Here is a 16,509-nt window from a genome sequence, read left to right on the forward strand (position 1 = left end):
AAAAATGTGAAATATCGCATCACATTTTTAAATTTCGATTTAAATGGGGAAATACCTTCAAAATAGGTTCGGATTATTTCCAATTTTTTTTTACTAGATGTGTTCTAATGAAAACCCATTGAAAGTTTGAATTCTTCAAATGAGATTAACTAAATTTTCCTATACTTAAAAGGAAAATCCAATTCCCCAAAAAATGAGAAATAACTTCTCACATTTGAAATTTCGTTTTAAGTGGAAGAAATAACGCCAAAATATTTTAGAAAAGAATGAGAAATGAGTCCTCACATTTTTAAATTTCGGTTTAAGAGAATATATTATCCAAAATAAATAGCAATAGCTTCAAAATAGGTTCGGATTATTTCTATTTTTTTTTTTACTAGATGTGTTCTAATGAAAACCCATTGAAAGTTTGAATTCTTCAAATGAGATTAACTAAATTTTCCTATTCTTAAAAGGAAAATCCAATTCCCCAAAAAATGAGAAATAAGTCCTCACATTTGAAATTTCGTTTTAAGTGGAAGAAATAACGCCAAAATATTTTAGAAAAAATTGAGAAATAAGTCCTCACATATTTAAATTTCGGTTTAAGATGCTATATTCTCCAAAATAGGTTCGGATTCCAATTTTTCCATTTTTCTTACCTAGGTGCGTTCTAATATTTTGGGTAAAACCCAAGAAAACGAAAAATTAAATCCCTTTGAAAGTTTTGGAGAATTTAGAATTAATTCTTCAAATGAAATTAACTAAATTTTCTTATTCTTCAAAGGAAAGGCTATGACTCGAATTCCCCAAATGAGAAATAAGTCCTCAAATTAGATATTACGTTTCAAGTGTAAGAAATAACGTCAAAATATTTTAGAAAAAAATAAGAAATGATATTTTTAAATTTCGGTTTAAAAGGAAAAATTCTCCAAAATACGTTCGGATTCCAATTTTGTTTTATCTAGATGCGTTCTAATATTTTGGGGAAAAATTTTTAAAGGGGAAGGCTATGAATCAAATTCCTAAATATAATCCTAAATTTTGAAATTTCACTTTTAATTTTAAAAGAAGCTTCAAAATAGTTTAGAAATATTTCCAATTTTCTATTGACTAGATACTTTTCAAAATATTTTGAGTAAAAAAAAAACAGGAAAATCAAATTCCCCAAAAATTGTGAAATAAGTCCTCGCATTTGAAATTTCGTTTTGAGTGGAAGAAATAACGCCAAAATATTTTAGAAAAAAAAATGAGAAATAAGTCCTCACATTTTAAAATTTCGGTTTAAGAGGAAATATTCTTCAAAATTAGTTCGGATTCCAATTTGTCCATTTTTCTTGCCTAGTATTTTGGGACTAGATGCGTTCTAATATTTTGGGTAAACCCCAAGAAAATTAAAAATTATTCTTTTCAAAGTTTTGGAGAATTTAGAATTAATTCTTCAAATGAAATTCATAAAAGGAAAGGCTACGAATCCAATTCTCCAAATGAGAAATAAGTTCTCAAATTTGATATTACGTTGCAAGTGTAAGAAATAACGCCAAAATATTTTAGAAAAAAAGAAAAAAGAAGTGTAAGAAATAACGCCAAAATATTTTAGAAAAAAAAAATAAGAAATTAGTCTCCACATTTTTTAATGTCTGTTTAAAGGGAAAAATTCTCCAAAATACATTCGGATTCCTATTTACTTTTTTCTAATATTTTTTGGGGGAAAACTTTTAAAGCTGAAGGCTATGAATCCAATTCCTAAATATAATACTAAATTTTGAAATTTCACTTCAAACGTGAAAAAAGCTCCAAAATAGTTTAGAAATGTGTCCAATTTTCTTTTGACTAGATGCTTTTCAAAATATTTTGGGTAAAAAAATAGGAAAACGGAAAATGAAATCCCACTCATAATCATACTGGAATTTATTTCTTTAATATTTTTTTGGAGTATTTTTAAATTAATTCCTCAAATGAAATTAACTAAATTTCCTTTACATGGAAATTGCAATAATTTTGACACCTCCTTCATTGGGACTTAATTCTTAGAGATTTATTTTATTCATAGAGCCTTTTGTGGATCACAATGACTTAAACGATTTATGAGCTGGTATCCTGAATTTTCACACACCACATACCTACTATTTTGTATCCGGAATTTTTGTTTTTTTTTTAATCCTAATATCTCCTTGTTATTTTTTTATTTAACTTAGCCACATAAATTTATAATAAATTAAATATAAACAAAACAAAAAAATCTCTAGTTTAAAAATTATGCTTAAATTAATAATTATAGTGGAGAGAAGAGAAATAAATAAAAAAGGAAAACCATTTCAAATATTAATTATTTTCAAAAAAAAAAAAACACGAAAAACAAAGCGCTGGCGTTAACAAGCATTCATTGTTTAATTCTCATAGACATATGCGTGTGTGTGTGTGTGCAACCAGTCCCCATAAATTCAGATCTTATCTGATCGATATAAAGCAATCGTTTTGATTTCGTTTACAATCTTACTAAATACTTACATTACTGCATGCATACATTGGCATTCATACCATACCATAATTCCCATTAAAATATTAAAGAATTTTTTTTTTGAAAAACCACAAAATTCACTTGTTAGTTGTGAATGTGTAAGTAGATTTTTTTTTTGCTTTAATTTAATTTTCTTTTAATGTGTCATTAAGAATATTTAAGAAATACTGTGTAATGTACCATTTTTGTTTTTCTTTTTTTTTTTCTTCTTAAAATTGAGAATTTTTTATATATAAATAATAATTTTATCTGTTATTTTTTTTACTGATATTTCTGTTAATTAAACACATACTATATATATTATATTTTTTATTAATTTACATACAAATATATTCATAATATATATATTATTTTATACATATCCACTCATGGTTAAGGTATGAAATAGAAATCCTAAGTTTGCGTTAAGGACTTGCGATTCAAAATACAAAACAAAAAAATCTGAAAAACAAAAAGAAAATGCAACATCGGTAAAAAAATGAATTGGAGTGCAACAGTAACTGTTGCAAAAATATTCTATTGAATGAATTTAAAACAATGTTTAAATTGAAAATTAGTTAAATACATTAAAAAAAATAAATTAAAATCCTTACAAAAAACTTAAATACTTATTTGATTTTTTTTGTTTCATTATGAACGTTTAATGTATGTAATTCAGTGATGGGGATTTCCTCAAATTGGGAATTTTCTTTCGTGGATAAGGACGAAATTTTGATGGGGATTTGGTGGGAAATTTCTAGAAATTTTCTTTATTTGTAGAGATTTCTCCTTCTTATTGAAGTAGGTGCCAGAGTATTACAAATGGAGCATGTAGTGTAGAAATGGGTGCCCACTAATATCCTTAAAACCTCCTAAAGCAAATATTTTGTGTGCTTTTATGTCATAATTTTTAAAAATATTCAGACTTGTTAGCAAATACCAGACATATTCTTAATACAGTGAAACCTCTCAGAAGTGATCGCCTAAATTTTGTCCACATTTGGAAGGTACCCAGTTAAAAAGGTTGATTTTAATTTGTTAATACAGCAAAAGTTGGAAGACAATTGTCCAAATTTTTGGTTCAAGTGGCAACCGCGGCAATCTAACTAAATCTCATTTTAATAGCACTCCAATGGTATTTCTATTTGGAGGATCTCCAAAATAAACAGATATGACACGAATTGCACACTGATAAATCTTAGTATTTTAGGGGTCTAAAATAACTGTATATTTCAAATTTTAAGCAAATAAATTAAACTAGGACACAATTCTATATACAGAACATTTTTTTCTGATTCAATAACGAAATTAATTGATCCAATTATTATACCCTCCACCATAGGATGGAGGGTATATTAACTTTTACTTTAACACATCGAAATATTGATCTAAGACCCCATAAAGTATATATATTCTGGGTCGTGGTGAAATTCTGAGTCGATCTAAGCATGTCCGTCCGTCCGTACTGTTGAAATCACGATAACTTCCGAACGAAACAAGCTAACGACTTGAAACTTGGCACAAGTAGTTGTTATTGATGTAGGTCGGATGGTATTGAAAATGGGCCATATCGGACCACTTTTACGTATAGCCCCCATATAAACCGACGCTGAGATTTGGCTTGCGGAGCCTCTTGGAGGCGCAAAATTCATCCGATCCGGTTGAAATTTGGTAAATGGTGTTAGTATATGGTGTCTCACAGCCATGCAAAATTTGGTCCAAATCGGTCCATAATTATATATAGCCCCCATATAAACCGATCCCCCATTTGGCTTGTGGAGTCTCTAAGAGAAGCAAATTTTATCCGATCCGACTGAAATTTAGTACATGGTGCTACTATATGGTCTTTAACAAACATGCAAAAATTGGTCCAAATCAGTCCATAATTATATATAGCCCCCATATAAACCTATCCCCAGATTTGGCTTGCGGAGCCTCTAAGAGAAGTAAATTTCATCCGATCCGGCTGAAATTTGGTAAGTGGTGTAAGTATATGGTCTCTAACAACTATGCAAAAATTGATTCACATCGGTCCATAATTATATATAGCCCCCATATAAACCGATCCCCAGATTTGACCTCCGGTGCCTTTTGGAGAAGCAAAATTCGTACGATCTGGTTGAAATTTGGTACATGATGTAAGTACAGTGAAACCTCTCAAACTTGGACACTCTGAAACCCGGACACCTCCCAAACATGGACAGTTGTCTGGGGACGTTTGCTATATTCACACATTAAAATTAACCTCTCATACCTGGACACCTCTCAAAGATGGACAAAATTAAGGCCACCGTGGGTGTCCACCTTTCAGAGGTTTCACTGTATATGGTCTCTAACAACTATGCAAAACTTGGTCCACATCGGCCCATAATTATATATAGCCCCCATATAAACCGATCCCCAGATTTAACCTCCGGAGCCCCTTGGAAGAGCAAAATGCACCCGATCCGGCTGAAATTTGGTAAGTGGTGTAAGTATATGGTCTCACAACTATGCAAAAATTGGTCCACACCGGTCTTAATTATATAACCCCCATTTAAACCGATCCCCAAATTTGACCTCCGGAGCTATTGGAGGAGCAAAATTCATTCAACCCGGTACGTGGTGAAATTTGGTACATTGGTCCATATCGGTCTATAGTTATATATAGCCGATCCCCAAAAATAATTTACCAAAATTTTATTTCTATAGAAAATTTTGTGAAAATTGTATTACTATACCCAACAAAACTTATGATTATTGGTGGTACCTTCAACTTTTGTGGAAGTGGAAAATCTTACTCAGACTTCACATCATTGTTGTTGTTGTTGCCATCAATCCCTGTAGTTGCTTTCTTCGCCGTTTTGTGTGATGTTGAAACTTCGTTTGGCTTAATTTAAAATTGCTGCATTGTTATTGTTGGGTGTTATTGGAATTCAGTTTTTGCTACTCTTTTGGGTACAAAAACTAATAATTTAGCTCATATTTAAGTGGGAAGAATTCCCCAGTCCTTCATTGGATTTTATTTCTATAGAAAATGTTGTCAAAATTTTATTGCTATAGAAAATTTTTGTCAAAATTGGTTGGTTAAGCTACACTTTATTTCTATAGAAAATTTTGAAAAAATTTTATTTCTATAGAAAATTTTGTCAAATTTTTATTTCTATACAAAATATTGTCAAATTTTTATTTCTATAGAAAATTTTCACAAAATTTTATTTCTATAGAAAATTTTGTCAAATTTTTATTTCTATAGAAAATTTTGTCAAATTTTTATGTCTATACCAAATATTGTCAAAATTTTATTTCTATAGAAAATTTTGACAACATTTTATTTCTAGAGAAAATTTTGTCAAATTTTTATTTATATACCTTCATTGGATTTTATTTCTATAGAAAATTTTGTCAAAATTTTATTGCTATAGAAAATTTTGTCAAAATTGGTTGGTTAAGCTACACTTTATTTCTCTAGAAAATTTTGACAACATTTTATTTCTATAGAAAATTTTGTCAAATTTTTATTTCTATACAAAATATTGTCAAAATTTTATTTCTATAGAAAATGTTGTAAATTTTTGTCAAATTTTTATTTCCATAGAAGATTTTGTCAACATTTTATTTTTATAGAAAATTTTGTCAAATTTTTATTTCTATACAAAATATTGTCAAAATTTTATTTCTATACAAAATATTTCCAAAATTTTAAACTTTATTTCTATAGAAAAATTTGACAAAATTTTATTTCTATTCCAGTCCCAAAACATAACATATTCCAGTCCCAAAATACCACGCACATCAGTTTTTAAACTGCATCATGAACTGTTTTTGTTAATAGTTGGCGAAGAGCCATTTGACTGACTTCCACTCTTAACTTTGGTGAGTATTATAGTCTTATTTGTCTCATATCGGCGTTCCTCGGATGAATTATCCACTTCACAATCACTCATAGGTGACGCAATTAAATTTGAACCTTCACTTTTTTTCAGAATAAATAATTGCCACTTTTACCAATGCCATACGATTCTTTTATTTATCAGCTGACTTTGACTTCTTAAAATTGTTAACAACATATTGAAATTTTTGTTTTTGTAATCGTGATTCAACCTCTTTATTCAGCCATGCTTCGACGTTTATATGCCTGCCCGAAATTATGGTCGAAAATCAATATTTTAATATGTTACAAATGGCATGTCAATGTTATGCAATTAAATGGATCAATTCAGTCCATATTTCTACTAACCTACTAGTAGACATAAAACAAGTCCCCACCATTAGAAGTTCCAGCGCGATTTTGACTCTAATCGCACTAGTTTTATATCACCGTAGAAGCATTGTTGCCAGTATTGGGGATTTTTCCCCAAATTGGGGATTTTTATTCGCGAGTGGCGACAAAATTTCTGAGTTGGAGACTTGGTGGGGAATTTCCATAAATTTGGGGATTTTTGTGGGTTTTTTTTTGAGAAATCGGTTTAATCTTTTTTAACAAAATTGTTTGTAAGAAATTTTGTCAAATTTCTATTTCTATAGACAATTTTGCCAAAAATTTTTTTATATAAAAACTTTTGTCAAAATTTTATTTCCAAAAAAATATTTTATTTCTATATAAAATTTTGTCAAGATTTTTTGCTGTATTAAAAAATTATCTCAAAATTTTATTTCTGTATAGAAAATTTTGTCAAATTTTTATTTCTATATTGTCAAAATTTTATTTCTATAGAAAATTTTGTAAATTTTTGTCAAATTTTTATTTCCATAGAAGATTTTGTCAACATTTTATTTCTATAGAAAATTTTGTCAAATTTTTATTTCTATAGAAAATTTTGACAAAATTTTATTTCTATAGAAAATGTTGTCAAATTTTGTCAACATTTTATTTCCATAGAAGATTTTGTCAAAATTTTATTTCTATACCACGCACATCAGTTTTTAAACTGCATCATGAATTTTTTTTGTTAATAGTTGGTGAAGAGCCATTTGACTGACTTCCATTCTTAACTTTGGTGGGTATTATAGTCTTATTTGTCTCATATCGGCGTTCCTCGGATGAATTATCCACTTCACAATCACACATAGGTGACGCAATTAAATTTGAACCTTCACTTTTCTCTGGATTTGAATTATGTTTTTTTCAGGATTTTTGTGGGTTTTTTTTTCGAGAAATCGGTTTAATCTTTTTTAACAAAATTGTATATAAGAAATTTTGTCAAATTTCTATTTCTATAGACAATTTTGCCAAAATTTTATTTCTATAAAAACTTTTGTCAACATTTTATTTCTATAAAGACTTTTGTCAAAATTTTATTTCTATAAAAACTTTTGTCAAAATTTTATTTCTATATAAAATTTTGTCAAAATTTTTTGCTGTATTAAAAAATTATCTCAAAATTTTATTTGTCTATAGAAAATTTTGTCAATTTTTTTCTGTATAGAAAATTATCTCTAAATTTTAGTTCTATATAGACAATTTTGTGAAAATTTTATTTCTATTGAAATTATGTCAAATTTTTTCTTGTATAGAAAATTATCTCAAAATTTTATTTCTATAGATAATTTGGTCAAAATTTTATTTCTATATAGAAAATTTTGTCAGAAGTTTATTTCTATATAGAAAATTTTCTCAAAATTTTATTTCTATGTAGAACATTTTGTCAGAATTTTATTTCTATAGAAAATTTATTTTTACAAAATCTACCAAAACATCAAAAATTCTACCAATCTACCAAACAATAAAAAAATCTATCGTTTCTGGTAGAATTCTACCAACTTTGGCATCGTGTCTAACCCCTAATTTTACTACTTGAATATTTAGAAGTAAATTTTCGTTCATAAATACAAGGCGACCAAACTCCCATTGTTATACCTCCAGCATTTGGAAGACGATTACCAGGAGTTGTGGTTCGAAATCTTGATATTATTGCAGCTTGTTGAATTGAGTTGATTTTCTACAGCAGAGCTTTTTGCTTTATTTTATTTTTTTTTTTCAAAAAAAAAACTTGTCAAAAATGTATTGGGGATTTTTGTGAGGAATTTAAGTTTATATTGGGGATTTTTGGGGACGAAAACATCATAATTTGGGGACAAGAGCCAGAAAAATACTGGCAATACTGGTAGGGAGCCACCGTGGTGTAATGGTTAGCATGCGCGTCTTGCATACATAGGGTCGTAGGTTGAATCACAGTTTCGATCGAACACCAAAAAGTTTTTCAAAATTAATAATTCGATTGATTCAACAAATTTTTTAATTGAATTAATTTTAATAATCAATTAATTTTTTAATTGACTTTGGAGATTGATACTATCATTTCTGTGATTGAAGAAATTACAATTAAAAATTAATTGGATCAATTTAATGGAAATGTTTGCTTTGCTATAAAAAACTAAAACATGTTTTATTGTAACCGAGTTTAAAGAATATCAAGCAATGATTGCTATGTCGGCAAACTTTCCCTTTTTCAACAGATTTTCTGCTGTCTCTACAAGCAACTTTCTTTGGGTGTAGGATAATTTTTGTGGGTCCTCATAAAATATCCAAATATATTGGTTTTACAAAAAAAAACAAAGACCGGATTTGTTTTTTATAAAGGGTGATTTGTTAAGAGCTTGATAACTTTTTAAAAAAAAAAAAAACGCATAAAATTTGCAAAATCTCATCGGTTCTTTATTTGAAACGTTAGATTGGTCCATGACATTTACTTTTTGAAGATAATTTCATTTAAATGTTGACCGCGGCTGCGTCTTAGGTGGTCCATTCGGAAAGTCCAATTTTGGGCAACTTTTTCGAGCATTTCGGCCGGAATAGCCCGAATTTCTTCGGAAATGTTGTCTTCCAAAGCTGGAATAGTTGCTGGCTTATTTCTGTAGACTTTAGACTTGACGTAGCCCCACAAAAAATAGTCTAAAGGCGTCAAATCGCATGATCTTGGTGGCCAACTTACCGGTCCATTTCTTGAGATGAATTGTTCTCCGAAGTTTTCCCTCAAAATGGCCATAGAATCGCGAGCTGTGTGGCATGTAGCGCCATCTTGTTGAAACCACATGTCAACCAAGTTCAGTTCTTCCATTTTTGGCAACAAAAAGTTTGTTAGCATCGAACGATAGCGATCGCCATTCACCGTAACGTTGCGTCCAACAGCATCTTTGAAAAAATACGGTCCAATGATTCCACCAGCGTACAAACCACACCAAACAGTGCATTTTTCGGGATGCATGGGCAGTTCTTGAACGGCTTCTGGTTGCTCTTCACTCCAAATGCGGCAATTTTGCTTATTTACGTAGCCATTCAACCAGAAATGAGCCTCATCGCTGAACAAAATTTGTCGATAAAAAAGCGGATTTTCTGCCAACTTTTCTAGGGCCCATTCACTGAAAATTCGACGTTGTGGCTCGTTAGTAAGTCTATTCATGATGAAATGTCAAAGCATACTGAGCATCTTTCTCTTTGACACCATGTCTGAAATCCCACGTGATCTGTCAAATACTAATGCATGAAAATCCTAACCTCAAAAGAATCACCCTTTATATGTATCAATGTTTTATTTCATATCAACGTTAATGCATTTTTGATTATTTTTTATGTAAAACAAAAACGTTTAATCACTTTTGGTCTGTTTGCTACAACAAGTTTCTCCAGAGCCGGCAGCCGCATTATCCTTTTCATTGCCATCTGACATACAATTACATTTATTACCTTTGGCACACTTACAACGTTCATCGCATTTGGATGTTGTACATTTACAATCTGTGAAAAACAAAATGTATATACAATTTCTCTTTTTTCATTAGAATTTGTTTTGAATCATGGACTGGTGGACATTTTAAATTTAAATTCACTACTAACCTTTTTCGCATCCCTTGCAAGGCATTTTTGTTTTATTCAAAATATGAGTTATCTCTGCTATGAAATATTCAGATGTGGTGAATCCTTGTATCTCTACCTCCTAAGGATATATTCTAAGCAATGCGCATGTTCGCTTTATCGCCACTATCGATTTTTTATAACATACCATTATAATTATATAGCTTTCGTTTTCCTTATAATCCAACAAGTTTTACAAATTTGCAGATAAAAACGTGTATATCTCAAATGACGTTTTCATTTGAATGCCGATAATACAGTATGTACAGTTGAAAACCGGTATGGATTTTTTTGTGTTAATAACATAGTTTTACCTTTTATTTCTAATGGAAGTAAAATGTAAACAGTCGATAACAACGCCACAAGAAACTTCCGTTAGCAATGTATTTCGTATGGATAGTTGAAATTTCGGTTGCCACTCGAGCCAAAAATAATCTACCAAAATTTGGAGAAAATTTTACCAAAAAACTACCGAACAAAAAATATTTTTCCTTTTTTATTTCTATAGAAAATTTTGTCAAAATTTTATTTCTATAGAAAATTTTGTCAAAATTTTATTTCTATAGAAAATTTTGTCCAAATTTTATGTCTATAGAAAATTTTGTCAAAATTTTATTTCTATAGAAAATTTTATCAAAATTTTATTTCTATAGAAAATTTTGTCAAAATTTGATTTCTATAGAAAATTTTGTCAAAATTTGATTTCTATAGAATATCTTGTAAAAATTTTATTTCTATAGAAAATTTTGTCAAAATTTTATTTCTATAGAAAATTTTATCAAAATTTTATTTCTATAGAAAATTTTGTCAAAATTTTATTTCTATAGACAATTTTATCAAAATTTTATTTCTATAGAAAATGTTGACAAAATTTTATTTCTATAGAAAATTTTGTTAAAATTTTATTAAGATTTTATTTCTATAGAAAATTTTGTCAAAATTTTATTGCTATAGAAAATTTTGTCAAAATTGTATTTCTATAGAATATCTTCTCAAAATTTTATTTCTATAGAATATCTTCTCAAAATTTTACTTCTATAGAAAATTTTGTTAAATTTTAATGTCTATAGAAAATTTTGTCAAAATTTTATTTCTACACAAAATTTTTTCAAAATTTTATTACTATAGAAAATTTTGTCAAAATTTTATTTCTATAGAAAATTTAATCAAAATTTTATTTCTATAGAAAATTTTTTCAAAATTTTATTTCTATAGAAAATTTTGTCAAAATTTTATTTCTATAGAAAATTTTGTCAAAATTTTATTACTGTAGAAAATTTTGTCAAAATTTTATTTCTATAGAAAATTTTGTCAAAATGTTATTTCTATAGAAAATTTGGTCAAAATTTTATTTCTATAGAATTTTTTTCTAAATTTTATGTCTATAGAAAATTTTGTCAAAATTTTATTTCTATAGATAATTTTATGAAAATTTTACTTCTATAGAAAATTTTGTCAAAATTTTATGTCTATGGAAAATTTTGTCAAAATTTTATTTATATAGAAAATTTTGTCAAAATTTTATTTCTACAGAAAATTTTGTCAAAATTTTATTTCTACAGAAAATTTTGTCAAAATTTAATGCTTATAGAAAATTTTGTTAAAATTTTATTTCTATAGAAAATTTTGTCAAAATTTTATTTCTATAGAATATCTTGTCAAAATTTTATTTCTATAGAAAATTTTATCAAAATTTTATTTCTATAGAAAATTTTGTTTCTATAGAAAATGTTGTCAAAATTTTATTTCTATAGAAAATTTTGTTAAAATTTTATTTCTATAGGAAATTTTGTCAAAATTTTATTTCTATAGAAAATTTTGTCAAAATTTAATGTTAATAGAAAATTTTGTCAAAATTTTATTTCTATAGAAAATTTTGTCAAAATTTAATGTTTATAGAAAATTTTGTTAAAATTTTATTTCTATAGAAAATGTTGCCAAAATTTAATATTTATAGAAAAATTTTTCAAAATTTTATTTCTATAGAAAATTTTGTCAAAATTCTATTTCTATAGAATATCTTGTCAAAATTCTATTTCTATAGAAAATTTTATCAAAATTTTATTTCTATAGAAAATTTTATCAAAATTTTATTTCTATAGAAAATTTTGTTAAAATTTTATTTCTATAGAAAATGTTGTCAAAATTTTATTTCTATAGAAAATTTTGTTAAAATTTTATTTCTATAGAAAATTTTGTCAAAATTTTATGTCTATAGAAAATTTTGTCAACATTTTATGTCTATAGAAAATTTTGTCAAAATTTTACAAAAATTTGTAGATTACCTCTTAGTTGGAGATGAGCACTTTGCTAAATCTATTAAAATATTAAAATTCTACCAATCTACCAAACAGTAAAAAATCTACCAGTTTTGGTAAAATTCTACCAAATGTGGCAACACACAATTCTGCCATGTATTTTTTTATTGGAGTAAAATGTAAATAATCGACAATAAAGGCTCACGAAATTTTCGTTAGCAAATATGCGAGGGTTGTCTTTTATATTTCGTAATTAGAATGGGTACCATGTTCGGTTTTCGAGTTGAAAAACACTTTATTTTCGCGATTACTTTTACTAAAATAATCAAAATTGTTAATTAAAACACACATATCTTTGTTAAAACCTAAAAACAAAATATTCCACATTAAGATCTATACACTTTTGTAGGCGTTTGAACCAATGGTCGAAGCACCATTGAAGAGTGATCCGTCTACGACTGTTGGTTATCCTGATTTCTTGGAAGATAGCTGGCCACCAAATGGTTATGTACCATTCAAAATTGACTGTTCTGCGTTGTTGTAGAAGTTCGATTGCGATATGTCCAGTTTTTGCAAAACCTGTTTCGAAGCAACACGATCGTACTTTTTGTGCATTTCTTTTGACCAATCGGCACGAGACTTTTTTGAAATGATTGATGTAGGAATACAATTTTGACAAAAATCTCTATAGAAATAAAATTTTGACAAAATTTTCTATAGAATTAAAATTTAGATAAAGTTTTCTACAGAAATAAAATTTTGACAAAATTTTCTATAGAAATACAATTTTGACAAAATTTTCTATAGAATTAAAATTTTGATAAAGTTTTCTACAGAAATAAAATTTTAACGAAATTTTCTATACAAATAAAATTTTCATAAAATTTTCTATGGAAATAAAATTTTGACAAAATTTTCTATAGAAATAAAATTATGATAAAATTTTCTATAGAAATAAAATTTTGATAAAATTTTCTATAGAAGTAAAATTTTGATAAAATTATCTATGGAAATAAAATTTTGATAAAATTTTCTATAGAAATAAAATTTTGATAAAATTTTCTTTAAAAATAAAATTTTGAAATAAATAAATAAAATTTTGAAATAGAAATAAAATTTCTATAGAAATAAAATTTTGACAAAATTTTCTATAGAAATTAAATTATGACAAAATTTTCTATAGAAATAAAATTTTGGCAAAATTCTCGTGACACTCGTGATTCCCGCGTGAATCGCGTGAGTCGTGAACAAAATACAAATCAACATTCGTGAATGTGAGTGAATGGGACTAAAATAAATATGTCGTGCGTGAGCGTGCGTGAAAAATAACATCGGCTCGTGAATGTGCGTGAATAACATTTCTGCAAAATCATGCTCACGAAAAAATCAAAATTTAATTCATACCCGTATCTTAACTGAAATTAATTTAGCTCTCGAACTATAATCTATTTTTGAATTTTGTTACCTTTGCTGATTTCCGTTTGGAAAATGTCGTGAGTCTCGTGAATCACGTGAAATGTCGTGAATCGTGCGTGAGTCTTTGAAAGTAGTTCGTGCGTGCGTGAGTGGGATAGGCGGTCACACGAATCGTGCGTGAGAGTGCGTGAATAAACATTTTGCTTCGTGAATGTGCGTGAGTGTGAGTGAAATTTCAGTCACGCGCACACCTCTAGTCGTCCGCACCGTCATCACCGCACACGAACACCGTCGGCCCGACACCATCGTCATCCCCGTACACGAACACCACCAGCCGATACCACCGTCATCAAGGGATGATGGGATTTCAGACACCTTTGGCGACGTGACTGTGACTGATCCGAATAGATGCGCCAAATACTTCAACCAACTGTTTGTCGAGCATCCCGAGAGTGATAGAGCGAATAGGAGAGCCACTCGTCGCATACGTGGTCTCCGAGCCGACGACACACCACAATTTACCGCAGCCGAAGTCATCAACAGCGCGAAACCATCTAAGGCGCTGGGCCCCGACAGAATTTCAATGCTAATGCTGAAGCATCTGGGAATACTGGGAGTTGAGTACCTGACCAGACTCCTCAATTTGTCCTTGGAATCACTTATTATACCCGATGTCTGGAAGATGGGAAGAGTGATTCCACTACTGAAGCCAAGCAAAGATTCGAGTAAAGGTGAATCGTACAGACCGATATCCCTTCTCTCGCCAGTAGCCAAGACACTTGAGACACTACTCCTCCCCAGCCTTGTGGAGAATTTTCAAGCTGCCCACCATCAACATGGATTCCGTAAGGTACACAGTACGACGACAGCCTTACATGCCATTTCGACACATATCAATAGGGGACTTAATCAACCCAAGCCGTGTCATAGGACGGTCCTCGTGGCGCTTGACTAATCGAAAGCGTTCGATACGGTCAACCATGCCACATTATTCGAGGACATCGAGAACACGTCCCTACCGGTAGGAACGAAGCGTTGGGTTCTGAATTATATGTGTGGACGCCAGTCGTACGTGGAATTCAGGGACAAGAAGTCAAAACCCCGTAGAGTTAAAAAGGGAATTCCCCAGGGCGTGGTGATATCTCCGGCACATTTGCGATCGATTAAATGTCTACCTCGCTGATCTTACCAGTTATTTCACTGCAAGAAATTTGAGGATATCTTCCACCAAATCCTCAGCCACACTATTCACTACATGGACGGCGGAAGTACGCAGGCAGTTGAATGTCAGAGTCGATGACGAAACAATTCCGACAACAAATTACCCCAAGATTCTCAGGGTCACATTCCACAGCCTTTATAAGTCGTCCGCCCATGCCACTGCAATTTGTGATAAGCTCCGCGGTAGAAACAAGGTCCTCAAGTCGCTTGCCGACAGCACTTGGGGTGCGAACAAAGAAACCTTGTTAACTACATATAAGGCAATTGGCCGGTCAGTGGTAAACTATGCACCGCCAGTGTGGACACCTCAAACGAGCGATACGTAGTGGAATAACATACAGACCTGTCAGAACGCTGCCCTTAGAACCGCAACAGGATGTCTCCGCAGTACACCCCTGGATCACCTTTATGCGGAGACCAAGATCATCCCAGTGTGTCGACACAACTACATGTTGTCAAAGCAGTACCTCTTGGGTTGCCATCGAAGTTGTCATCCGAATCACCATCTTGTGGATAGACAACCTCCACCCAGGAATTTAAGGGTTGATCTTCACCTTCTAGAGCCAGAGATCCAGCGTTACAAAAGAGAGCCTCTAGATCAGGCAGCATACCAGACAGGTCTGAACAGGATTCATGAGGATACTGTAGCTGAAGCGGTGAGAAGCTACAAGTTTAATCCTGTTCTCGGAGTCCGACCGCCGCCCATTGCACCGGAGGGGAGAGACCTCCCACGGCAGACAAGGGTAGTTTTGGCCCAACTAAGATCAGGCAAGTGCAGCCGCCTCAATTCATACTTATCAGTGATTGATAGCAGCGTAGCTGACGTGTGTCCCATATGTAATCAAGGGCCACATGACACTCGTCACCTTTTTGCTTGCCCAGCTAAGCCTACCCGTCTCACTACCAGATCACTCTGGACACACCCCATCCTTGTCGCAGAGTTCCTTGATCTGGCTACCAGCTGAACTACACAAGCATAGAACAAAATGGATGAAACTACATTAAAAACTGTTACAACACCAACAACAACAACCACCGCACACGAACAACGTCGGCCCGACACCATCGTCATCCCCGTACATGAACACCGTCGGCCCGACCCCATCGTCAACTCCGTAGTATCCACCGTCGTATCACCGACACCGTTCATCATCGTATCCAATAAATTCACCGACACCGTTTCATCATCATCACCAAGCAACATCGCCCATTCGTAAACCAGCACTGCACGAGTCTTCGTCATCGTCCGACCCAGCTCAGCCCACATTTCATAGTCGAAGCCCCACCAGTCGTCGCCGCCC

At 30.9% G+C, this 16,509-nt stretch overlaps 1 protein-coding gene across 1 annotated transcript; it reads right to left on the reverse strand.

The window, feature by feature from the left end:
• Nucleotides 1-9,972: 9,972 nt before the first annotated feature.
• MtnF (Metallothionein F) lies at nt 9,973-10,428 on the reverse strand. The gene is made up of 2 exons (XM_075288557.1): nt 10,296-10,428; nt 9,973-10,196 (listed from the first exon to the last, which is right to left on the reverse strand). Exons 1-2 carry the CDS (start codon nt 10,318-10,320, stop codon nt 10,048-10,050), a joined length of 174 nt encoding a protein of 57 aa, XP_075144672.1. The 5' UTR covers nt 10,321-10,428; the 3' UTR covers nt 9,973-10,047.
• Nucleotides 10,429-16,509: the final 6,081 nt, after the last annotated feature.

The sequence above is a fragment of the Haematobia irritans genome, chromosome 1, assembly GCF_050003625.1.
Source record: "Haematobia irritans isolate KBUSLIRL chromosome 1, ASM5000362v1, whole genome shotgun sequence".
NCBI classification, from domain to species: domain Eukaryota; kingdom Metazoa; phylum Arthropoda; class Insecta; order Diptera; family Muscidae; genus Haematobia; species Haematobia irritans.